This window comes from Hemitrygon akajei, chromosome 7, assembly GCF_048418815.1.
Source record: "Hemitrygon akajei chromosome 7, sHemAka1.3, whole genome shotgun sequence".
Classification (NCBI taxonomy): domain Eukaryota; kingdom Metazoa; phylum Chordata; class Chondrichthyes; order Myliobatiformes; family Dasyatidae; genus Hemitrygon; species Hemitrygon akajei.
In genome coordinates, this window is record NC_133130.1 from 163,172,280 (window position 1) to 163,193,281 (window position 21,002).

At 42.4% G+C, this 21,002-nt stretch overlaps 2 protein-coding genes across 2 annotated transcripts in view; one reads left to right on the plus strand and one right to left on the minus strand.

The window, feature by feature from the left end:
- The window catches only part of LOC140731126 (syntaxin-binding protein 1-like), a 134,140-nt gene extending 130,095 nt beyond the window's left edge, over positions 1 to 4,045 (plus strand). Inside the window, 1 exon segment of the mRNA XM_073052443.1 lies at positions 2,779 to 4,045. Coding sequence (XP_072908544.1) covers positions 2,779 to 2,861 — 83 coding nt within the window. The 3' untranslated portion in view covers positions 2,862 to 4,045.
- An 11,812-nt stretch (positions 4,046 to 15,857) lies between these two features.
- The window catches only part of akna (AT-hook transcription factor), a 122,057-nt gene continuing 116,912 nt past the window's right edge, over positions 15,858 to 21,002 (minus strand). The window contains exon 25 of the mRNA XM_073052444.1: positions 15,858 to 19,361. Coding sequence (XP_072908545.1) covers positions 19,242 to 19,361 — 120 coding nt within the window. The 3' untranslated portion in view covers positions 15,858 to 19,241. The remainder of the gene's footprint in view (positions 19,362 to 21,002) is intronic.

The following is a 21,002-nucleotide window of genomic DNA, read 5'->3' on the forward strand; positions in this document are numbered from 1 at the left end:
ACGAAGAATAAGGGTCCCAGAACAGATCCCTGAGGCACTCCACTGGTGGCCGACCTCTATTTAGAATATGACCCATCCACAACCATTCTTTGCCTTCCGTGGGAAAGCCAGTTCTGGATCCACAAAGCAATGTTCCCTTAGATCCCATGCCTCCTTACTTTCTTTACTTTCATTTCTTTACTTACTCCTTTCTTACTTTACTTGCATGGGGTACCTTATCAAATGCCTTACTGAAATCCATATACACTACATCTACTGCTCTACCTTCATCAATGTGTTTACTCACATCCTCAAATAATTCAATCAGTCTCGTAAGGCATGACCTGTCCTTGATAAAGCCATGTTGACTATTCCTAATCATATTTTACCTGTCTAAATGTTCATAAATCCTGCCTCTCAGGATCTTCTCCATCAACTTACCAACCACTGAGGTAAGACTCACTGGTCTATAATTTCCTGGGCTATCTCTACTCCCTTTCTTGAATAAAGGAGCAACATCCGCAACCGTCTAAACCTCCGGAACCTCTCCCGTCCCCATTGATGATGCAAAGACCATCGCCAGAGGCTCAGCAATCTCCTCCCTCACCTCCCACAGTAGCCTGGGGTACATCTCATCAGTCCCAGTGACTTATCCAACTTGATGCTTTCCAAAAGCTCCAGCACATCCTCTTTCTTAATATCTACATGCTCAAGCTTTTCAGTCTGCTGCAAGTCATCACTACAATCACCAAGATCCTTTTCCATGGTGAATTCTTAAGTAAAGTATTCGTTAAGTACCTCTGCTATTTCCTCTAGTTCCATACACACTTTCCCACTGTCACACTTGATAGGTCCTATTCTTTCATGTCTTATCCTCTTGCTCTTCACATACTTGTAGAATGTTTGCGGTTTTCTTTAATTCTGCCCGCTAAGGCCTTCTCATGGCCCCTTCTGGCTCTCCTAATTTCCTTCTTAAGCTCCTTCCTATTAGCCTTATAATCTTCTAGATCTCTAACATTAATTAGATCTCTGAACTTCTTGTAAACTTTTCTTTTTTTCTTGACTAGATTTATTACAGCCTTTGTACATCCTGGTTCCTGTACCCTACCATAACTTCCCTGTCACATTGGAACATACCTATGCAGAACCCCTCACAAATATCCCCTGAATATTTGCCACATTTCTTCCGTACATTTCCCTGAGAACATCTGTTCTCAATTTAAGCTTCCAATTTCCTGCCTGATAGCCTCATAATTCCCCTTACTCCAATTGCACACTTTTCTAACTTGTTTGTTCCCATCTCTCCAATGCTACTGTAAAGGAGGTATAATTATGATCACTATCTCCAAAATGCTCTTCCACTGAGAGATCTGACACCTGACCAGGTTCATTTCCCAATACCAAATCAAGTACAGCCTCTCCTCTTGTAGGCTTATCTACATATTGTATCAAGAAACCTTCCTGAACACACCTAACAAACTCCACCCCATCTAAACCCCTCGCTCTAGGGAGATGCCAATCGATATTTGGGAAATTAAAATCTCCCATCGCGACAACTCTGTTATTATTACACCTTTCCAGGATCTGTTTCCCTATCTGCTCCTTGATATCCCTGTTACTATTGGGCAGCCTATAAAAAGCATCCAGTAAAGTTATTGAACCCTTCCTGTTCCTAACCTCCACCCACAGAGACTCCGTGGACAATTCCTCCATGGCGCCCACCTTTTCTGCAGCTGTGACACTATCTCTGATCAACAGTGCATGCCTCCACCTCTTTTACCTCCCTCCCTGTCCTTTCTGAAACATCTAAAACCCGGCACTTGAAGTAACCATTCCTGCCCCTGAGCCATCCAAGTCTCTGTAATGGCCACCAGATCATAGCTCCAAGTACTGATCCACGCTCTAAGCTCATCCACTTATTAATGAGCTTGATCAATGAGGTTGATGATAGAGAGGGTCGGTGACCCTTCAGGAGGGTTGGCACCCCTCCGGAGAAGGTTGATGACAGAGAGAGTTAGTGCCCCTCCAGTGAGAGTTAATGCCAGTGATAGTTAGTTCTCCTCCTCCAATGTTTGGTGTCCCTCCAGTGAGGTTTAGTGCCTCTTCTGTGAAGATTGGTGCCCCTCCAGAGAAGATCAGTGACAAGAGAGTGTTAGTGCCTCTCCAGTGAAGGTTAGTGTCCCTCCAGTGAGGATTAGTGCTCCTCTGGTAAAAGTTGGTGCCAGTGAGAGTTAGTGACCCTCCAATGAGGGTTGGTGCCCCTCCAGAGAAGATCAGTGACAGAGATTGTAAGTACCCCCCCCCCCCCCGAGTATGTTGGTGGGAGAGAGGGTTGGTGCCCCTCTGGTGGAAATTAGTGTCAGTGAGGGTTAGTGTCCCTCTGGTAAATGTTGGTGCCAGTGATGGTTGGAACTCCTTCAGTGAGCAGACAGCCATCGGCATGTAGTTGTACTGTGTGTGATGTCCCTATGGGAGCCATGCACTCAGGTTCAAATGCAAGTCACACTCATCACTTTAGGTGGGGTGTTGGCTAGGTAATTTTTTGCAGATAGTCTGATTGATAAATATTCATTTCATTCACACAAAAGGGCAGAATCCCATTTCTAGGCAAATAAATCAATTCCGAGACTGTACAAATTATAGAATGATACTACAGCTGAAAGGAATTACTGACGTTCAATACCACAAGGAAAAGAGAGAGTGCATTTTTAAAATATTACTTAAAAAGTTACATTAATTCTGCTGATGACATGAATTTGTATTTCCACCATTCTAAATTGTGTTATGTCTCAACTGCAGGGTCGACGCATGTCCTCACTCCCCAGAAGTTACTAAACTCACTAAAGAAAATGAATAAGCCAGACGAAGAAGCCAGCAGTTAAGAGTGAAGCTGTACATCAAGGCGTTCCCACACTCTGATCCCCAAATGTTCCCTTCCCACTGAGGAGAATATTACTGTCTGTGAAGTTTTGATGTTGCATCTTTGTAATTCAACATGTATGTATTGAGCTAAACAATAAGGCTAGTGAATTTAATTAAACCCGTTTAACAATGGATGCAACGTTTTGAAACAAAAAGCTACATTAAACTGTAATTACCAAATCTTATAAGGATGCTCTGAATACTGCTAGGATGTGACAATGGTAGAATTCTGTTTGTTTATTTAGTGTACGTTTTCATCAGTGGAGGAACAAACTGCATGTACTTATTCGTTAATAAGCAAATAGTGATTCCAATGTAAGCAGAGATAGAATTGGTTGGACTGTTTCTCATTCATAGTCTTCAACCAATCAGTACAAGACTGATCTTTAACACAATCCAGAGTTATCTTCTGTGGTCTCTGTATCTCAGAGCCAGATTCAGCTTTAACCCAATTCACTTGGGACCAAGGTTTGTTGAAATCAGCCTGGTGTGAGATCATTGAGAGACCTATCAGAAGAAGGTGACATTTGGATGAAAATTCCTGAACATGCCTCCACGAATTTTCAAACAGAAGTATTCTCATCTTTTCTGTGTAGTGTCAAAGTCATGCTTGCTAAAAGAGCCAATGTTATTTCAGTATTGTATTTAGCAAAATGCCGTTTGATTGGGTAGTATCAAGGTGAACATAATGCACTGAGATGTATAGTGGGTGTGTGTCATTTCTTTCTGTATTGTCCCCTGGTGACAACGTGAAGTAGCGCCTTTAATTTATGAGTGTCTCTGCCCTGTGTCTGTTGTTGTGTGAAGCAGGTTTGTGGTTTCTGAGGAGATTTTCCCTCTGGGCATTGCTGTATCTTCCATTTGTTGAAAGGGATATTTACCTTCCAGTCTCTGCTCGTTTATTTTGTAAGCAAAGGCTGTGTGATGCACTGACTGCTTGTGATGCAGAAAGCTTCCTTTGCCATTGTATATGATCTCTGTGTCAACATATTTATATTTATCTGAAAGTTTAGTCTGCCTTGATCCCACGTTCCTTTAAAACTTAATCAGATTCTTACTTCGGTGTGTTTAAGCACAAATTGTACTTTGTGGTACTGATACTGAATGGACAAATAAATTGAATCTGATGAGATTGCTTGTAGAATGGTGTGCTGTAATCTCTCTCCTGATCTGTTGCGTGGCACGACCTAACTGAGCATAGAGTCATTTTGAGTAACTTCCTGCATTGCAGGAGATTCAGACGAGTTACAACAATCTACTGGAGAAATTCAGTAGGTTGAGCAGCATCTGTGAATCAAAAATCAGGTTTATTGTCACTAACGTCGTGAAATTTGTTTTGCAACAATACAGAACAAGACATAAAAATTTACTGTAATTTACAAAGAGAAATATATAACAATAAGTATGTATTGCAAAAAGAGCAAACACTGAGGAGGTGTTCATGGGTTATCAAACATTCAGAAATCTGACGGCGCTGGGGAAGAAGCTGTTCCTAAATCGTTGAGTAATCTTTTCAGGCTTCTGAACCTTGTCCCTGATAGTAGTAATGAGAAGAAGGCAACTCCTGGGTGATGAAGGTCCTTAATGATGGATGGTGCCTTTTGAAGGTGTCCTCAATGCTGGGGAGGTTAGTGCCCATTTGAGAAGGAAGAGCTAGATGTATCGGCGTTAAAGGGGAGTAAAGGGAATTACAAAGGCATGTGAGGAGCTGGCCAAAATTGATTGGAAAGGAACACTAGCAGAGATGATGGCAGAGCAGCAATAACTGGAATTTCATAAAGTGCTGGGTAGATACATCCCAAAGATGAAGAAGTAGTCTAAAGGCAGGATGACACAACTGTGGCTGACAAGGGAAGTCAAAGCCAACATAAAGACCAAAGAGAGGGCCTATAATAGAGCAAAAATTAGTGGAAAGTTAGAGGACTGGGAAACTTTTAAAAACCAATATAAGGCAACTAAAAAGTCATAAAGAAGGAAAAAATGGAATATGAAGTAACCAATAATATTAAAAAGGATACCAAAAGTGTAAAAGAAAGGCGAGAGTAAGCAACAGATCGTTGGAAAATGATGCTGGAGAGGTAGTAATGGGGGTCAATGAGTAAGTATTTTGCAACAGTCTTCACTGTGGAACACACGAGCAGTATGCTGGAAGTTCAAGAATGTCAGGCACCAGAAGTGTGAAGTTGCCAATACTAGGGAGAAGGTTCTTGGGAAACGGAAAGGTCTGAATAGTAACTGATACGTCACCTGGACCAGATGGTGTACACTTCAGAGTTCTCAAAGAGGTGGCTGAAAAGATTGTGGAGGCATTATTAATGACTTTTCAAGAATCAGTTGATTCTGCCATGGTTCCGAAGGACCGGAAAATTGGAAATGTCACTCCACTCTCCAAGAAGGGAGAGAGGCAGAGAAGGGAAATTATAGGCCAGTTTTCTGACCTCAATGTTTGGGAAGATGTCGGAGTCGAATGTTAAGGATGTGGTTTTCAGGGTACTTGGAGGCACATGGTAAAATATTCTGTAGTCAAAATGTTTTCCTAAAGGGAAAATCTTATTTGACAAATCTGTTGGAATTCTTTGAAGAAAAAAACAAGCACAATAGACAAAGGAGAATTGGTGGATGTTGTGTACTTGGATTTCCAGAAGGCTTTTGACAAGAATCCACAGATGAGGCTGCTTAACAAGCTACTAGTCAATGGCACAAAGGAAAGATACCAGTATGGATAGAGCATTTGCTGGTTGGCAGAGGTGAAGGGTGGGAATAAAGGCAGCCTTTTCTGGTTGACTGCTGGTAACTAGTGGTGTTCTACAGGGGTTTGTGCTGGGACTGCTTCTTTTTACATTAAACAGTGCCTATAAAAAGTATTCACACCCTACCCCACGCGGACCTTTTCATGTTTCATTGTTTTACAACATTGAATTACAATGATTTCATTTGGCTTTTTTTGACACCGATCAACAAAAAAGACTCGTGTCAAAGTGAAAACAGACCTCAACAAAGTGATCTTAATTAATTACAAATATAAAACACAAAATAATTGATTGCATAAGTATTTACCCCCTTTAGTATGAGACGCGAAGTCATCACTGGTGCAGTCGATCAGTTTTAGAAGCCACATAATTAGTTAAATGGAGATTACAGTGTACAGTCAAGGTGCTTCAATTCATTGTAGGAATACACCTGTATCTGGAAGCTCCAACTGCCGGTGGGTCAGTATCCTGGCAAAAATCACACCATGAAGACAAAAGGACACTCTAAGCAACTCCACGAAAAGTTAATTGAAAAGCACAAGTCAGGAGATGGATAGAAGAAAATTTCCAAGTCAATGAATATCTCTTGGACTACAATTAAGTTAATCATCAAGAAATAGAAAGAACATGCAACAGCTGGAAATCTGCCTAGAGCAGGCTGTCCTCAAAAAATGAGTGACTGTGCAAGAAGGGGACTATGAAGGAGGCCACCAAGAGACCTATGACAACTCTGGAGGAGTTACGAGCTCAGTGGCTGAGATGGGAGACACTGTGCATGCACCAACTGTTGCCCCGGGGGCTTCACCAGTTGCAAGTTTATGGGAGAGTGGCAAAGAGAACAAACTCACGTGAAATTTTGGCTAGGTCCTATGTTCTATGAAACCAAAATTGAGCTTTTTACCCATCAGACTAAATGTTATGTTTGGCAAAAGCCAAACTGCACATCGTCAAAACCACGCTGTCCCTACTGTGAAGCATGGTGGTGGCTGCATCACGCTGTGGGGATGCTTCACTGCAACAGGCCCTGGAAGGCTTGTGAAGGTAGAGAGCAAAATGAATGCAGCAAAACACAGGGAAATCCTGGAGGAAATCCTGATGCAGTCTGCAAAGGGAACTGCAACTTGGGAGAAGGTTTGTTTCTCAGCAAGACAATGATCCCAAGCATAAAGCCAAAGCTACTGAGGAATGGATGAGAACAACAAAGTTAATATCGTGGAGTGGCCAAGTCTGAGTCCAGACCTCAATCCAATTGAAAATTTGTGGTTAGACTTGAAAAGGGCTGTTCACTCACGATCTCCATGCAATCTGACAGAGCTTGATCAGTTTTGTAAAGAAGAATGGGGAAACATTACAGTGTCCAGATGTGCAAAGCTGATAGAGACCTATCCACACAGACTCAAAGCTGTAATTGCTGAAACAGCCAAATTAATCCGCTGTGTCAAAAAAGCCAAATTGAACCTACTGTGATTCAATGTAAAACAATAAAAAATGAAAACTTACAAGGGGGTGAGTACTCTTTATAGGCATTGTATGTTAATGATTTGGATGATGGAATTGATAGCTTTGTGGCCAAGTTTGTGGATGTTATAAAAGTAGGGGGAGGGGCTGGTAGTTTTGAGGAAGCATAGAGGCTACAGAAGGACTTAGACAGATTAGGAGAACGGGCAAAATGGCAGAAGGAATAGTGTCGGGAAGTGTATGGTCATTCACTATAGTAGCAAAAATAAAAGTGTAGACTATTTTCTAAATGGAGAAAAAAATTGAAAAATCTGAGCTGCAGAAGGATTTGGGAGCCCTAATGCAGGATTTCCAAAAGGTTAATTTTCAGGTTGAGTTGGTGGTGAAGAAGGAAAATGTAATGTTGGCATTCACTTTGAGAGATCTAGAATATAAAAACAAGGATGTAATAATTAGGAGTGACCTCATTGAAATTTATCAAATGTTGAAAGGACTCGATAGAGTGGATGTGGAGAGGATGCTTCCTATGGCGGGGTGGTCTAAGACCAGAGGACACTGCCTCAGAATAAAGGGCTATTCTTTTAGAATGGAGATGATAAATTTCTTTAGCCAGAGAGTGGTGAATATATGGAATTCATTGACACTGGTGGCTGTGGAGACCGTCATTGGGTATATTTAAGGCAGAGATCAATAGCTTCTTGATTAGCCAGGGCATGAAGGGATATGGGGAAAACGCAGGAGATTGCAGCTGAGAGGGAAATGGCGGAGCAGACGATGGTCCAAGTAGCCTGATTCTGCTCCTATCGCTCATTCAAAGTTCAAAGTGAAATTTATTATCATGTCACCACATACAACACTGAGATTATTTTTCTGCAGGCATACTTGTCAAATCTACAGAACAGTAACTGCAAACAAGATCTGTAAACTGTAAGCAAACAGTGCAAATGCAGATATAAATAAATAGCAATAAATAATGAGCATGAAATAACAAGATAAAAGAGTCCTTAAATGAGTGTAGTTATGTATTCCCTTTTGTTCAAGAGCCTCAAGGTTGAGGCGTAGCAACTGTTCTCGAAGTAGTAGTGCGAGTCCTGATGCACTTGTATCTTCTTCCTGATGGCAGCGGTGAGAAAGGAGCACGGCCTGGAGGCGAGGATCTTTGATGATGGGTCAAGTCAAGTCTAAGGTAGAAGGAGATGATTTATTAACTTCAAGTCAAGTCAAGTCACTTTTATTGTCATTTCAACCATAACTGCTATGTACAGTGCATAGTAAAAATGAGACAACATTTTTCAGGACCATGGTATTACATGACACAGTACAAAAACTAGACTGAACTACATAAAAAACAACACAGAGAGAAAAAAAAACAACTACACAAGACTACAGACCTACCCAGGACAGCATAAAGTGCACCAAAACAGTGCAGGCATTACAATAAATAATAAACAGGACAATAGGGCAGTAAGGTGTCAGTCCAGGCTCAGGGTATTGAGGAGTCTGATGGCTTGGGGGAAGAAACTGTTACATAGTCTGGTTGTGAGAGCCCGAATGCTTTGGTACCTTTTCCCAGATGGCAGGAGGGAGAAGAATTTGTGTGAGGGGTGCGTGGGGTCCTTCATAATGCTGTTTGCTTTGCAGATGCAGCGTGTAGTGTAAATGTCTGTAATGGCGGGAAGAGAGATCCCACAGATCTTCTCAGCTGACCTCACTATCCACTGCAAGGTCTTGTGATCCGAGATGGTGCAATTTCCGAACCAGGCAGTGATGCAGCTGCTCAGGATGCTCTCAATACAACCCCTGTAGAATGTGATGAGGATTGGGGGTGGGAGATGGACTTTCCTCAGCCTTTGCAGAAAGTAGAGATGCTGCTGGGCTTTCTTTGCTATGGAGCTGGTGTTGAGGGACCAGGTGAGATTCTCTGCCAGGTAAACACCAAGAAATTTGTTGCTCTTAACAATCTCTACCAAGGAGCCGTTGATGTTCAGCAGAGAGTGGTCGTTATGTGTCCTTCTGAAGTCAACAACCATCTCTTTTGTTGTGTTCACATTCAGAGACAGGTTGTTGGCTCTGCACCAGTCTGTTAGCCACTGCATCTCCTCTCTATAAGCTGACTCGTCGTTCTTGCTGATGAGACCCACCACAGTCGTGTCATCGGCGAACTTGATGATATGGTTCGAGCTGTGTGTTACAGCACAGTCGTGGGTCAGCAGAGTGAACAGCAGTGGACTGAGCACGCAACCCTGGGGAGCCCCCATGCTCAGTGTGATGGTGTGGGAGATGCTGCTCCCGATCCGGACTGACTGAGGTCTCCCAGTCAGGAAGTCTAGTATCCAGTTGCAGAGGGAGGTGTTCAGAACCAGTAGGCTCAGCTTTCCAATCAGTTTCTGAGGGATGATTGTGTTGAATGCTGAACTAAAGTCTATGAACAGCATCCGAATGTATGTGCTTTTTTGTCCAGGTGGGTTAGGGCCAGGTGGAGGGTGATGGCAATGGCGTCATCTGTTGAGCGGTTGGGACGGTACACAAACTGCAGGGGATCCAGTGAGAGGGGCAGCAGGGTCTTGATATGCCTCATGACGAGTCTCTCGGAACTCTTCATGATGATGGATGTGAGAGCAACGGGACGGTAGTCATTTAGGCAGGACACTGAAGACTTCTTCGGCACGGGGACGATGGTGGTGGCCTTGAAGCACGTTGGAACGGTGACGCTGCTCAGGGAGATGTTGAAGATGTCAGTGAGAACATCTACTAGCTGGTCTGCACATCCTCTGAGCACTCTACCAGGGATGTTGTCTGGTCCAGCAGCCTTCCCTGGGTTGACCCTGCATGGGGTTCTTCTCACATCGGCCACAGTGAGACACAACATCTGGTCATTTGGAGGAGGGGTGGATTCCTCGCCACCACCTCATTTTCCGCCTCAAACCAGCCATAGAAGTTATTCAGTGCATCTGGGAGGGAGGCATCACCCGCACAGTCAGTGATGTTGTCCTGTAATTGGTGATGTCCTGAATGCCCTTCCACACCGCGTGTCACCGCTGTCCTGGAAGTGACTGTGGATTCACTGGGTGTGTGCACCCTTTGCCCCTCTGATGGCCCGGGACAGTTTGGCCCTTGCTGTTGTTAGGGCTGCCTTGTCACCTGCCCTGAAGGCGGAGTCACGGGTCCTCAGCAGCGCAAGCACCTCCGCGGTCATCCATGGCTTCTGGTTGGCGCGTATAGTGATGGTCTTGGACAGAGTGACGTCTGTTGAAATTTGCTTGTCTTTGGTGATGTGGAGCGAAGGAACCATCAACATTTTGAGTTAAAATCTGTGTCAGGTCCAATCCTCTGGCAGATGCTGATCAACCCACTGAGATCCTCCAGCAGATTGTTTGTTGCTCCAGATACCAGAACTTAAAGGCTCTCAATGCCTCTTTCCAATCCCACTCGATCTGACCCAAAGATCTTCAAAACCAGCTCCATCACCCCAGATCTTCTATGAGAGATTCAAGATTGTTTATTGTCATTCTTCAGTATACGAACGTAAAGAAGAACAAAATACTCACATACTGAGTGGTCTGAATTGGTGAGGAGTGACGTGCACGGTTTAGATTCTGTCCTTGTAACTGACGCATTTGAATTTCACCATTCTCTTCTGTCTGACCCACCAGCAATTCCAAGTGAATACAGTTCTACACCAATATTCTCCGTCTTTTTGAATTTAGGTAACTGTATAAGATAACAAAACAATGTCCGTTTAAAATAGATCTACATGCTACAGAACCCAGTACTTAATGTTGATGATATGTTAAACCTCTCAGGGTAGGTTTAAAAATAAGTTTAGTGTTTAATCAACCTAGTCATCAGTATGGAAGACAGCTATTCAATTCTAGAATTCATTACAAAGGTTAGTCTAATGATCTGCAGATGATGGAATTGTCCAATATAGAATCGGGACTCACCTCATTCCTGCTGACATTGATGACCATCACGATAATCCCATTTATCTGCCTTAGGTCCCTATCCATGTCTCTTCTGCCCAAGAACCTGTCCAAATGCCTTTTAAACATTGTAACTGACTGTATCTGCCTCTCCCACTTCCTCTGAGAACTCATTTCAAATATTCACCACCCTCAGTATGAAAAACTTAACCCTGAAATATCCTTTAGATTTCTCCCTTCTCATCTTAAACCTGCACTGGGAAAAATATTCTTTTCCTATTTATGCACCTCATAATTTTGTTAATTTTATGTCACTCCTCAGACTCCAACATTCTAGTGAGAATGTCCAATCTTTACTTATTACTGCAGTCCTCCATTCCAGGCAGCATCCTGGTGAATCTCTTCTTCACTCTCTCTATTGTTACCACATCCTTCCTGGGCTGTGGCAACCACTGTGCCCTATATATTGTACAGCTGCAACCTATTGCCCCAACTGTTCATACATAATACCTCAGCCGAGGAAGGCAAGTATACAATACAGATTCACAGATCTGTAATAATACTAGTGTAATGCCCTGGTTCATACTTTTATTGTTATGCTGTATGTATTTCATTTAGCAGTTCTGTAAGAGCCGTCTGTTCTGTTTTCAGCTTTTGTTTGGGTTATTGTTGAAGACAAGAGATGAGGAGAAATGTCTGCCATCCAAAATTAGAATGGTTGAATTAAGGGGAGGTTTCTCTAGTGAGGGACACTAAGGTAGGGCTTGGTGTTTTTGTTTGAGAGGAGGTGAAGAGGGAAGATGCAGGAGAGAAGAAGTCATAGGTATTGACCCAGAGTGGGACCATGATTCGATGAAGCCAGGGGTGAGATCGATTGAGGATCGGTGACTATGGAGAAGTTGAGAGCTCCAACTTGTGCACATTTGACTGTTCCTTTTCTTTTTCCGTTCTTTTCTTTACTAACCCTTTAGTTAAATTAATATTCATAAATATAATCTTTTAATTCTATGCAGTGTACAGTCCATTATTTCATTTGTAACGAGGTAGCAAATTACACTGCATCCTCACAAACAGGGGTCTGGGTTGGGAGACCACCTCAATCTCATGAGTTTGGCAGAGCCAGAGGTTGTCTTCCCGAGACTTATGCAGCCAGGGAAACCAAGGGGTTTCACTAGTCTTTGGAAATGGGATTGATACGCACGAAACAGCGCACCCTACCGCCTTCAACATCATTTTGGGAGATTTTAACCAGGCCTGTCTGATAAAAATCACTAAGCAATTACCATCAGCAGATCACTTGCAATACCAGAGGAAACAACACACTGGACCATTATTACACCACCATCAAGAATGCCTACCGTGCTATTCCACTCCCTCACTTCGGGAAGTCTCATCACCCGGCTGTACTTCTAATCCCTGAGTACAGGCAGAGACTGAAGTCTGTAGCACCAGTAGTAAGGACCAAGAAGGTATGGACAAGGGAAGCATAGGAGCGCTTGCAGGACTGCTTTGAATCGGTGGACTGGACTGTATTCAGGGATTCATCTTCAAACCGGGATGAGTATGCTGCAGTTGTTACTGACTTCATTAAAACCTGTTTCATTTAAAACATTAAAATGAGTGTGTGCTTAGAAGAGTTACTGTACATTTCCTAACCAAAAGCCATGAATGAACCAGGAGGTACGTTGACTGATGAAAGTTAAATCTGTGGCATTCAAGTCTGGCGACCCAGGCCTGTACCAGAAAACTAGGTATGATTTGCAGAGGGCTATTTCAAGGATAAAGAAATGATTTCGAATAAGTTTGGAGGTGACATCAGCATGCCCTTTTCTCACTGTTACCATCTGGTAGGAGGTACAGAAGCCTGAAGGCACACACTCAGCGACTCAGGAACAGCTTCTTCCCCTCTGACATCCGATTTCTAAATGGACATTGAACCCTTGAACACTTCACTATTTTTAATATATATTATTTCTGTTTTTTGCACGATGTTTAATCTATTCAATATATGTATACTAAATTGATTTACTTATTGATTTATTATTATTATTTCTTTCTTCTATATTAGGTATTGCATAGAACTGCTGCTAAGTTAACAAGTTTCACGCCTCATACCGATGATAATAAACCTGATTCTGATTTTGAAAATGAGAGGAAACACTTCAACCTATTTAATTTTAGAAGTTAGTTTAATGTACATTACTGGGAGCCATAGTAGCGTAGCAGTTAGCACGACGCCATTATATCTTGGTGCATTCTGGAGTTCAGAGTTCAACTCCAGTGTGGTTCTGTAAGGAGTCTCTGTATGTCTGTGGGTTTTCCCCGGGTCCTCCGGTTTCCTCCCACAGTTCAAAAACGTACCGGGTAGGTTAATTAGTAATTGTAAATTGTGCCAAGATTAGGTTAAGGTTAGCCAGGTTTGTCAGGGGTTGCTGAGGCAGCATGGCCTACTCTGTGTTGTATCACCAAATAAACAAAATTAATCCCTTTTCTGGAGTTTCTTTTAATGTAAAGGCTCACCAAAGTGATGAGAAGTAGAAAATTTAACTGTGTAATCTGTAATAGCTAATCACATCAGTGAAAGAAAGGCTACATTAAGAGATATGGTAATATTAAATGAAAACAGGTTGAGTGAACTTGGCCTTTTCTCCTTGGAACGACGGAGAATGAGAGGGGACCTGATAGAGGTGTATAAGATGAAGAGAGGCATTGATTGTGTGGATAGTCAGAGGCTTTTCCCCAGGGCTGAAATGGTTGCCACAAGAGGACACAGGTTTAAGGTGCTGGGGAGTAGGTACAGAGGAGTTGTCAGGGGTAAGTTTTTTACTCAAAGAGTGGTGAGTGCGTGGAATGGGCTGCCGGTGATGGTGGTGGAGGCGGATACAATAGGGTCTTTTAAGAGACTTTTGAATGGGTACATGGAGCTTAGAAAAATAGAGGGCTATGGGTAAGTAAGCCTAGCAATTTCTAAGGTAGGGACATGTTCAGCACAACTTTGTGGACCAAAGGGCCTGTATTGTGCTGTAGGTTTTCTATGTTTCTATTAATGAGTGATTCATTGGGAGTGTTTCACCAAAAACTGTTCCACTATAGCAAGATCCATTTTAGAACCTTATCAAGATAACAACTGTTTCTGTATCTGTGATACATTTCAGAAAATGCACCTGACTTCATGAGTGAAGTTAAATTTCTCCAGAATTTCTTCTTCCTTCTTTGACTGTACAAGAGAGACTGGTCCATGCACATATTCTGTGCTCGGGACACTGTGCGTACATCTTGTCAATAGTACATGAGCCCTGGGCTCAGACTGTGCACTCCATTTATTCACCAGTGTCCGAGGACCTCGGAGGTTGAAGTACAACCAGGTCACAGGCTGTCTAAATCAAACTGGCAGCATCGGGGTGAGGAGTTCAGCTGCAAGTGTTTCAGTCGACAGAAAAGATTGGAATACCCATGTACTCGATCAATATGATAGTCGTGGATTGCAAACAATGGCTTTACTATACAAGGACATAAGCCGGTAGTGACCCTTGGAGAATGTCAGGAAACTCAGTCACCTGCTTTATAAACCATTGCACTTGTACTTTGTCAATGCAATTTAATCAGCTTTTTTCATGACTTACCTTATAAGGGAAAGATAGTGGTTTCAGGGCTGGATTCTTGTTGGTGGTATTTATGTTTGAAAGGAAATCTCAATTTCCCTCAATCCATCAATTAACTGGTACCTCCATCATGAAATTTCATTCCCTCCAACGCCAGCATGTAGTGGCTTCAGATATACCATACGTCCATAACATGTCAGAGCGGAGTTCGGCATTTCAGCCCATCATGTCTGCTTCACCATTTGATCATGGCTGATTTATAATCCCTCTGCACCCCATTCTCCTGCTTTTTCTCTGTAACCTTTGACACCCTGACTAATCAAGAACCTATCAATTTCCACTTTAAATAGACCCAATGACTTAGCCTCCACAGCCATCCACAGAATTCCTCAGACTCATACCCTCTGGCTGAATAAATTCCTCCTCATCTCTGTTCTGAATGGTCATTCCTCAATTCTGAAGTTGTTCCCTCTGGTCCTAGACTCCCCCACTATAGGAAACATCCTCTGCACATCCACTATCTAGGCCTTTCAATATTCAATTGGTTCCAATGAGACTCCCATCCCCCTCCATTCTTCTAAGCTCCAGCGAGTACTGTACAGGCCCAGAGACATCAAATGCTCCTCGTATGATAACCCCTTCATTCCCGGTCCCTTTTCAAGAGGGTCTTGTGGACCCTCCCCAATGCCAGCACATTCTTTGTCAGATAAGGGGCCCAAAACTGCTCACAATACTCCAAGTGCAGTCTGACCAATGCCTTATAAAGCCTCAGCATCATATCCTTGCCTTTATATTCTAGTCCTCTCGAAATAAATACAAACATTGCATTTGCCTTCCTACTATGGACAGACAGCACTGTGGTTCCTCACTCAGGGTGTACTCCAGCAAGTTCCCCCAATCCTACTACCTGTATACCTGTACCACCAAGGGACATGGGAAGGCCACTGCCTGCAGTTTATCCTCTGAGGTTCACATTAACCAACTTGGAGCTTCATTGTTGGTGTCTAAATCTTGGATTCTTTCACCCTCTTCAACCACCCAAACCAGTAATGTGGTTGTGAATGATTAAAATATCTTAAATTTCCTTCACATTCACAATAAACCTCAAGTTTGCCAAATGTATCTTCTGTGTTTTCTGTTTTTAGGGATAATAAAAAGTGCAATAATAACTAGCTCTGATAAAAAATAACCATAATCAGCACCAGTTACAGAAGATCAATTTATTCCAAAGAAAAATATTGTTCGTGAAAACTTAGGTTTCTAATTTGTACCACATCACATTTATTACAAAAAATATAATAAATGTTTTGTAAAACCACTTCATACAAAACTAATTATTTATTTTTGTTTACATCATAAAAATAATACATTTTTGATTTAACAGTTAACTGACATTTTAGGGTGAATCAGTGAAACAAGTTTGTGCTAACGTAGTTCATGAGAGAAAATAAAATTCAGTGGAGCAAGATGTTATTGTTATTTAATGGGGAGAAGAGCAGCACTGATCAGAATGCAAGGTTTTCAATATCAGTAATAACACAGACATTTGTTCTTTTACACCACTGCCTGGGCTCAAAGCAAAGGAACTAAAACATCTTTTGAGAAACTAAACACTCCACAGAAGAGTCTATAAAATGTACAAAACTACCTGCCATTAGATATGGGGTTCATTGAAACACTCTTTATTGTTCAAGTATTCAGGGAAAACGTGGAGAATACATCAGATTTATGCAGCAATTGTTGCTTTCAGGAGGGAACCAAACTGAATCCTGAGCCAAGCATGAAGTAGATTTATAGATCTTGAGTGATTTGCGTGACCTTCTGGACTGAGTGGACAGGAGATGAATTTTGCAGATGGCTGTGGAATTTACTGCTGCTTAGACACACTCTGGGAAAGATGCTGCAGCCACCTTGTTGAGCTGAGATTAATAAATCAGCTGGTCTTTTCTTGGTTGTTAAGTTCTAAATGCTGTTGTATGTCTGAAATCGTTGTACAATAAGTGATGCATATCAATAAGTGGGCCCAATTGCTATCTGTGGTAGGATATAAAAATTAATTCTCTGCTCAGTTTGTTGTAACTGGAATACATGGAATAATAATACTTAGTTCACACCGTGCAGCTCAGTGGTAGTTTTCACTTTTTCTGTGTACAATTTACAGAAGAAGTGATTAAGCTGACTCCCAACAGCTGGTTCAACAGAAAGGTACCACAGTTATATTTGTTGATCATTTAAAAGCCAGCAGATTATATCCCTAATATATATCACAAAAATGTCAATACAGTCTCTGACTCCTTGAATCAAGTCTGTCATTTCAGCCAGGCATAGAATTCATTAAAAAAGTCTGCGAGATTATGATCACATTCCCTAACCATAATCATGGACATTAATGAATTATTGATACAATGTGAACAACTAAAATCCATAACATTGAACTGCTGAGCTTACCGAAGAATGTGAATGAGCTTCAGCTACACAATACACAGGGAGGAAACAGTGCAAAATTGGACCATCTTCTGAGTTACTCTGTGCCAAGCTCAAACAGGCTCCATTCCAGCCATCATAGAATGTTACTCAGGATGCACAAATTTATCAGATTATAGATATTCCCACCTAACACATTAATGTTTCTTAGATGCTTCTTATGTGCTGATCTCTTCTTTCCAAATTTCTGTGAAGTGACGAGGAAGTTGTGCAAAAGAAGTTTGGAAAATACGTTCAGATCCGAAAACCCTAGAGGAGAGCTCAAAGAAGTCTTTATGAAGTATGACTCCACAGAGTTGTACAGCATGTTTAACTGAGTGCCTTCAGTAATCAATGTGACGAACATCACTGGTTCTCTTTACGCCTGAAGTTTGCCTCCAACTGATTTTAAATATGTGCAGTGACTGCTCTCCAGATACACAAGCCTAGAAACTGGTCTTCAAAGGTCAACATAAAATCTGACAATGTGTAAACTATTTATTTGCCACAAAAACTCTAAACTTCTAACAGTTGGAATCAACTGCCTGTTTAAATTTCTGCAGATGGGTTCGGTCACAGCAAAGATACTTTGCTGTTGATGTGCGTTTTTTTGTGCGTCCTGAGTAACATTCTACAATGGCTGGAATGGAGCCTCCTTGAGCTTGGCACAGAGTAACTCAGAAGGTGGTCCAAATTTGCACTGTTTATGCCATTGTCATGCCACTTCTGAGTCTAGTCAAGTTATATGAAGTTGAGTGCATTTCCACTGGTTTCCTGCAGCTGAGGCAGAAAAGTCATAAATAAATCCAACTCAAGAGAGATTGGTTCCATCCAGATCCGAGGTCCTTCATCTGCAAACTGTTGGTCCCAGTAAATCAGCAATCCCAAGACCCCGACAAGGAAGCACCAACTGAGGACATTTTAAGAGCTTCCCCAGTCTGTGTGGACCACTTTGAGTCTCAGCATAGTACTTTGGTCTCAACTTGCATGGAGTTTTGAACAAAATTCACCATGTATCTAGAATAACCTAATCTTTATAAGCAGGTGATCTGCTTTGGTGTCGGACTAGATGGAATCAAATCTTTGTTAATTTGAAAGCTACAATTCCCTGAGTTTAATATCTAACTAAGCTGTTAAACAGAGTTGTGTAACATGGGTAACAAGTCACAGTGTGTGAGGCACCATAAATTAATAATAGTCCAAGTGCCAGGATACAAGCTACATCAATGTTTCAGTGCAAATTTGCTTTCCTATCGAGGATTCTTAAAAAGCTAACAACCTCAATTCTATCCAATATACTTAGATGGCACTTGAGGTAAAAATACTATATTCCAAATTCTATTATTTAAAACTGCAGAAGTCTGAACGATCTGAAAACACGAACCAGGCAATAACAGAATTTTAAATCTCTGTTAACCCTCTCGGGGTCACACTGGAGACCTCTGTGACTGACTGCACACAGATACTTACCACACGTTGAGAATGGCTGCCATCCACAATACAAATGTGTGATAATGAGTAATTGCAGGCACATTGCAATTACTGAAGTAAAGCATCTTGGCAATTTGGAACAGCATGGGTGACCTTTGCTCTCCTTTGGTTTGCCCTCAGACAGGAAATTGTTTATAACGGATTTCAACTAAGAAATTCATGGCACAAGAAGGACTAGGCTAACAAAAGCTAAGTGACTAATCATGGGACAATGTGAAAAAGAGACACATTGTTGGTGAATAACAGCCCACAGTGTGAGGAGACATTGCAATCTTGCTTGTCAGAGTCACAGTCCCCATGATCCATGTGTAAGCTTCCCATCTCTGACCGGTGATTCACTCAGCCCAGGGGACCACGTCATCACATTAACTGTGAACTGGAAGTCACAATGCTGTTTAACACTGTCTGCCTGAATCGCTCACAACCACTGCACTGTCCAAAGGCAGATTTATGGTCATGAATTTTTCCCGTTGAACTATGACTACAGGCAGACACACCCATTTGATTTGGGGCTAGGGCTTCTGAGATGAGTTTATGACTGATATCCCAAAATTAAAGAGGTAAATCAGAAATGGTGTTGGCGATGACCTTCAGCTAAACAATGAGAAGAAACACGACGAATGAAACAAAAGTGTGTTCAGGAGGGAGCTTTGTCAGCTGGTCTTGACCTTATGAAGATCAGTTGTGAGTGACTTCACCATCTTCAGTGTTGTCCATTTCATGCTCTTTGCAGCCTTGATAAGCTGGTCCAGGGAGCTATTGAGGTCCAACACCTTCAGAGAGACAATGAGCAAAGATTTCAATTAATTTACATCAAAGGTTGCTCTTTATCCATTTTTCTGAACAGAAACTCTTTGGATCCTTTCCCCAGAAACATTTTAGGTAGAATTTAGGTGCACAGACTCCAGACACTGGGTGTGTAAATCGCTAGGTGTGCAGACTCACACCGGTGTCTAATTCTGCTTGTGTCATAGTGACACCGGGTGTGTAAATCTCCTGGTGTCATACTGACACTGGGTGTGTAAAACTCCAGGTGTGCAGACTGACAACGGGTGTCTAACCCTCCTGGTGTGCAGCCTAACACAAGGTGCCTGGGAGTTAATTTTTCTTTAGGATTTCACTGCCTGTGTCAGTACCAGCGGTGTCACAATCAATCGTCACTTCATTTTAGCTCTTCCCTGCTTCACAGTGCTACGCTCTCTTGCCCCGGGCTATGGATCTCCCCTCTCGCTCCCTTCCACAGTCATTCCTTCTACATCTCTCTACTCCTTCCCTTCCATAAGAACATACAAAATAGGAGCAGGAGTTGGCCATCTGGCCCACCGAGCCTGCTCCACCATTCAATAAGATCATCCCTGATCTGGCCATGGACTCAACTTCACCAATCCTCTCCACTCATGAATCATCCAACATTTATTCCTTCTACACCTCTCCTCTCTTTTCCTTCCACATTCATTCCATCTCCTGTCTTTTACTTGTTCCTTTGTAGCTTCACATTAGTCTCCACATAATCTCTCCCCTCCATCCCGGCCCTTGGCTTTTCAGGAACCACAAGCCAATGAGGTGGCTCAGCAGAATTTTTCCACAGCAAAATAGAAACATAGAAAACCTACAGCACAATACAGGCCCTTCAGTCCACAAAGCTGTGCCAAGCATGTCCTTACCTGAGAAAGTACCTAGGGTTACCTATAGCCCTCTATTTTCCTGAGCTCCATGTACCTGTCCAGGAGTCTCTTAAAAGACCCTATCGTATCCGCCTTCACCACCGTTGCCAACAGCCCATTCCACGCACTCACCACTCTCTGAGTAATAAACTTACCCCTGACATCTCCTCTGTACCTACTTCCGAGCACCTTAATACTGTGCCCTCTTGTGCTAGCCATTACAACCCTGGGAAAAAGCTTCTGACTATCTACACGATCAATGCCTCTGATCATCTTATACACCTCTATCAGGTCACCTCTCATCCTCCGTTGCTCCAAGGAAAAAAGGCCGAGTTCACTCAACCTGTTTTCACAAGGCATGCTCCCCAATGCAGGCAACATCCTTGTAAATCTCCTTTGCATCAAAGGTTACAGGAAGAAGGCCAGGAGTGGGGCTGAGAAGGGAAAAAAAAGGATCAACCATGATTGAATGGCGAAGCAGACTCAATGGGCCAAATGGCTTAATTCGACTCCTGTGTCTCATGGTCATGTGATCAGTTGATCTCACATTATCATGTGATTCAGTAGCCTGTTCCCAACACTGGTCCCAGCAGAACTTCAACACTGAGCACAGCCTCTCACCCGCCCTAACTTCATTGGCTGATTCCAGCTTTGAAAGCAGGGAAACTCCTGGAACGCTTGGCCTTCCCAATGTTAGGGTTAGAATCAAGCGGTACAATAGCATGGCGGTTAGCAGAATGGTTGCTGATT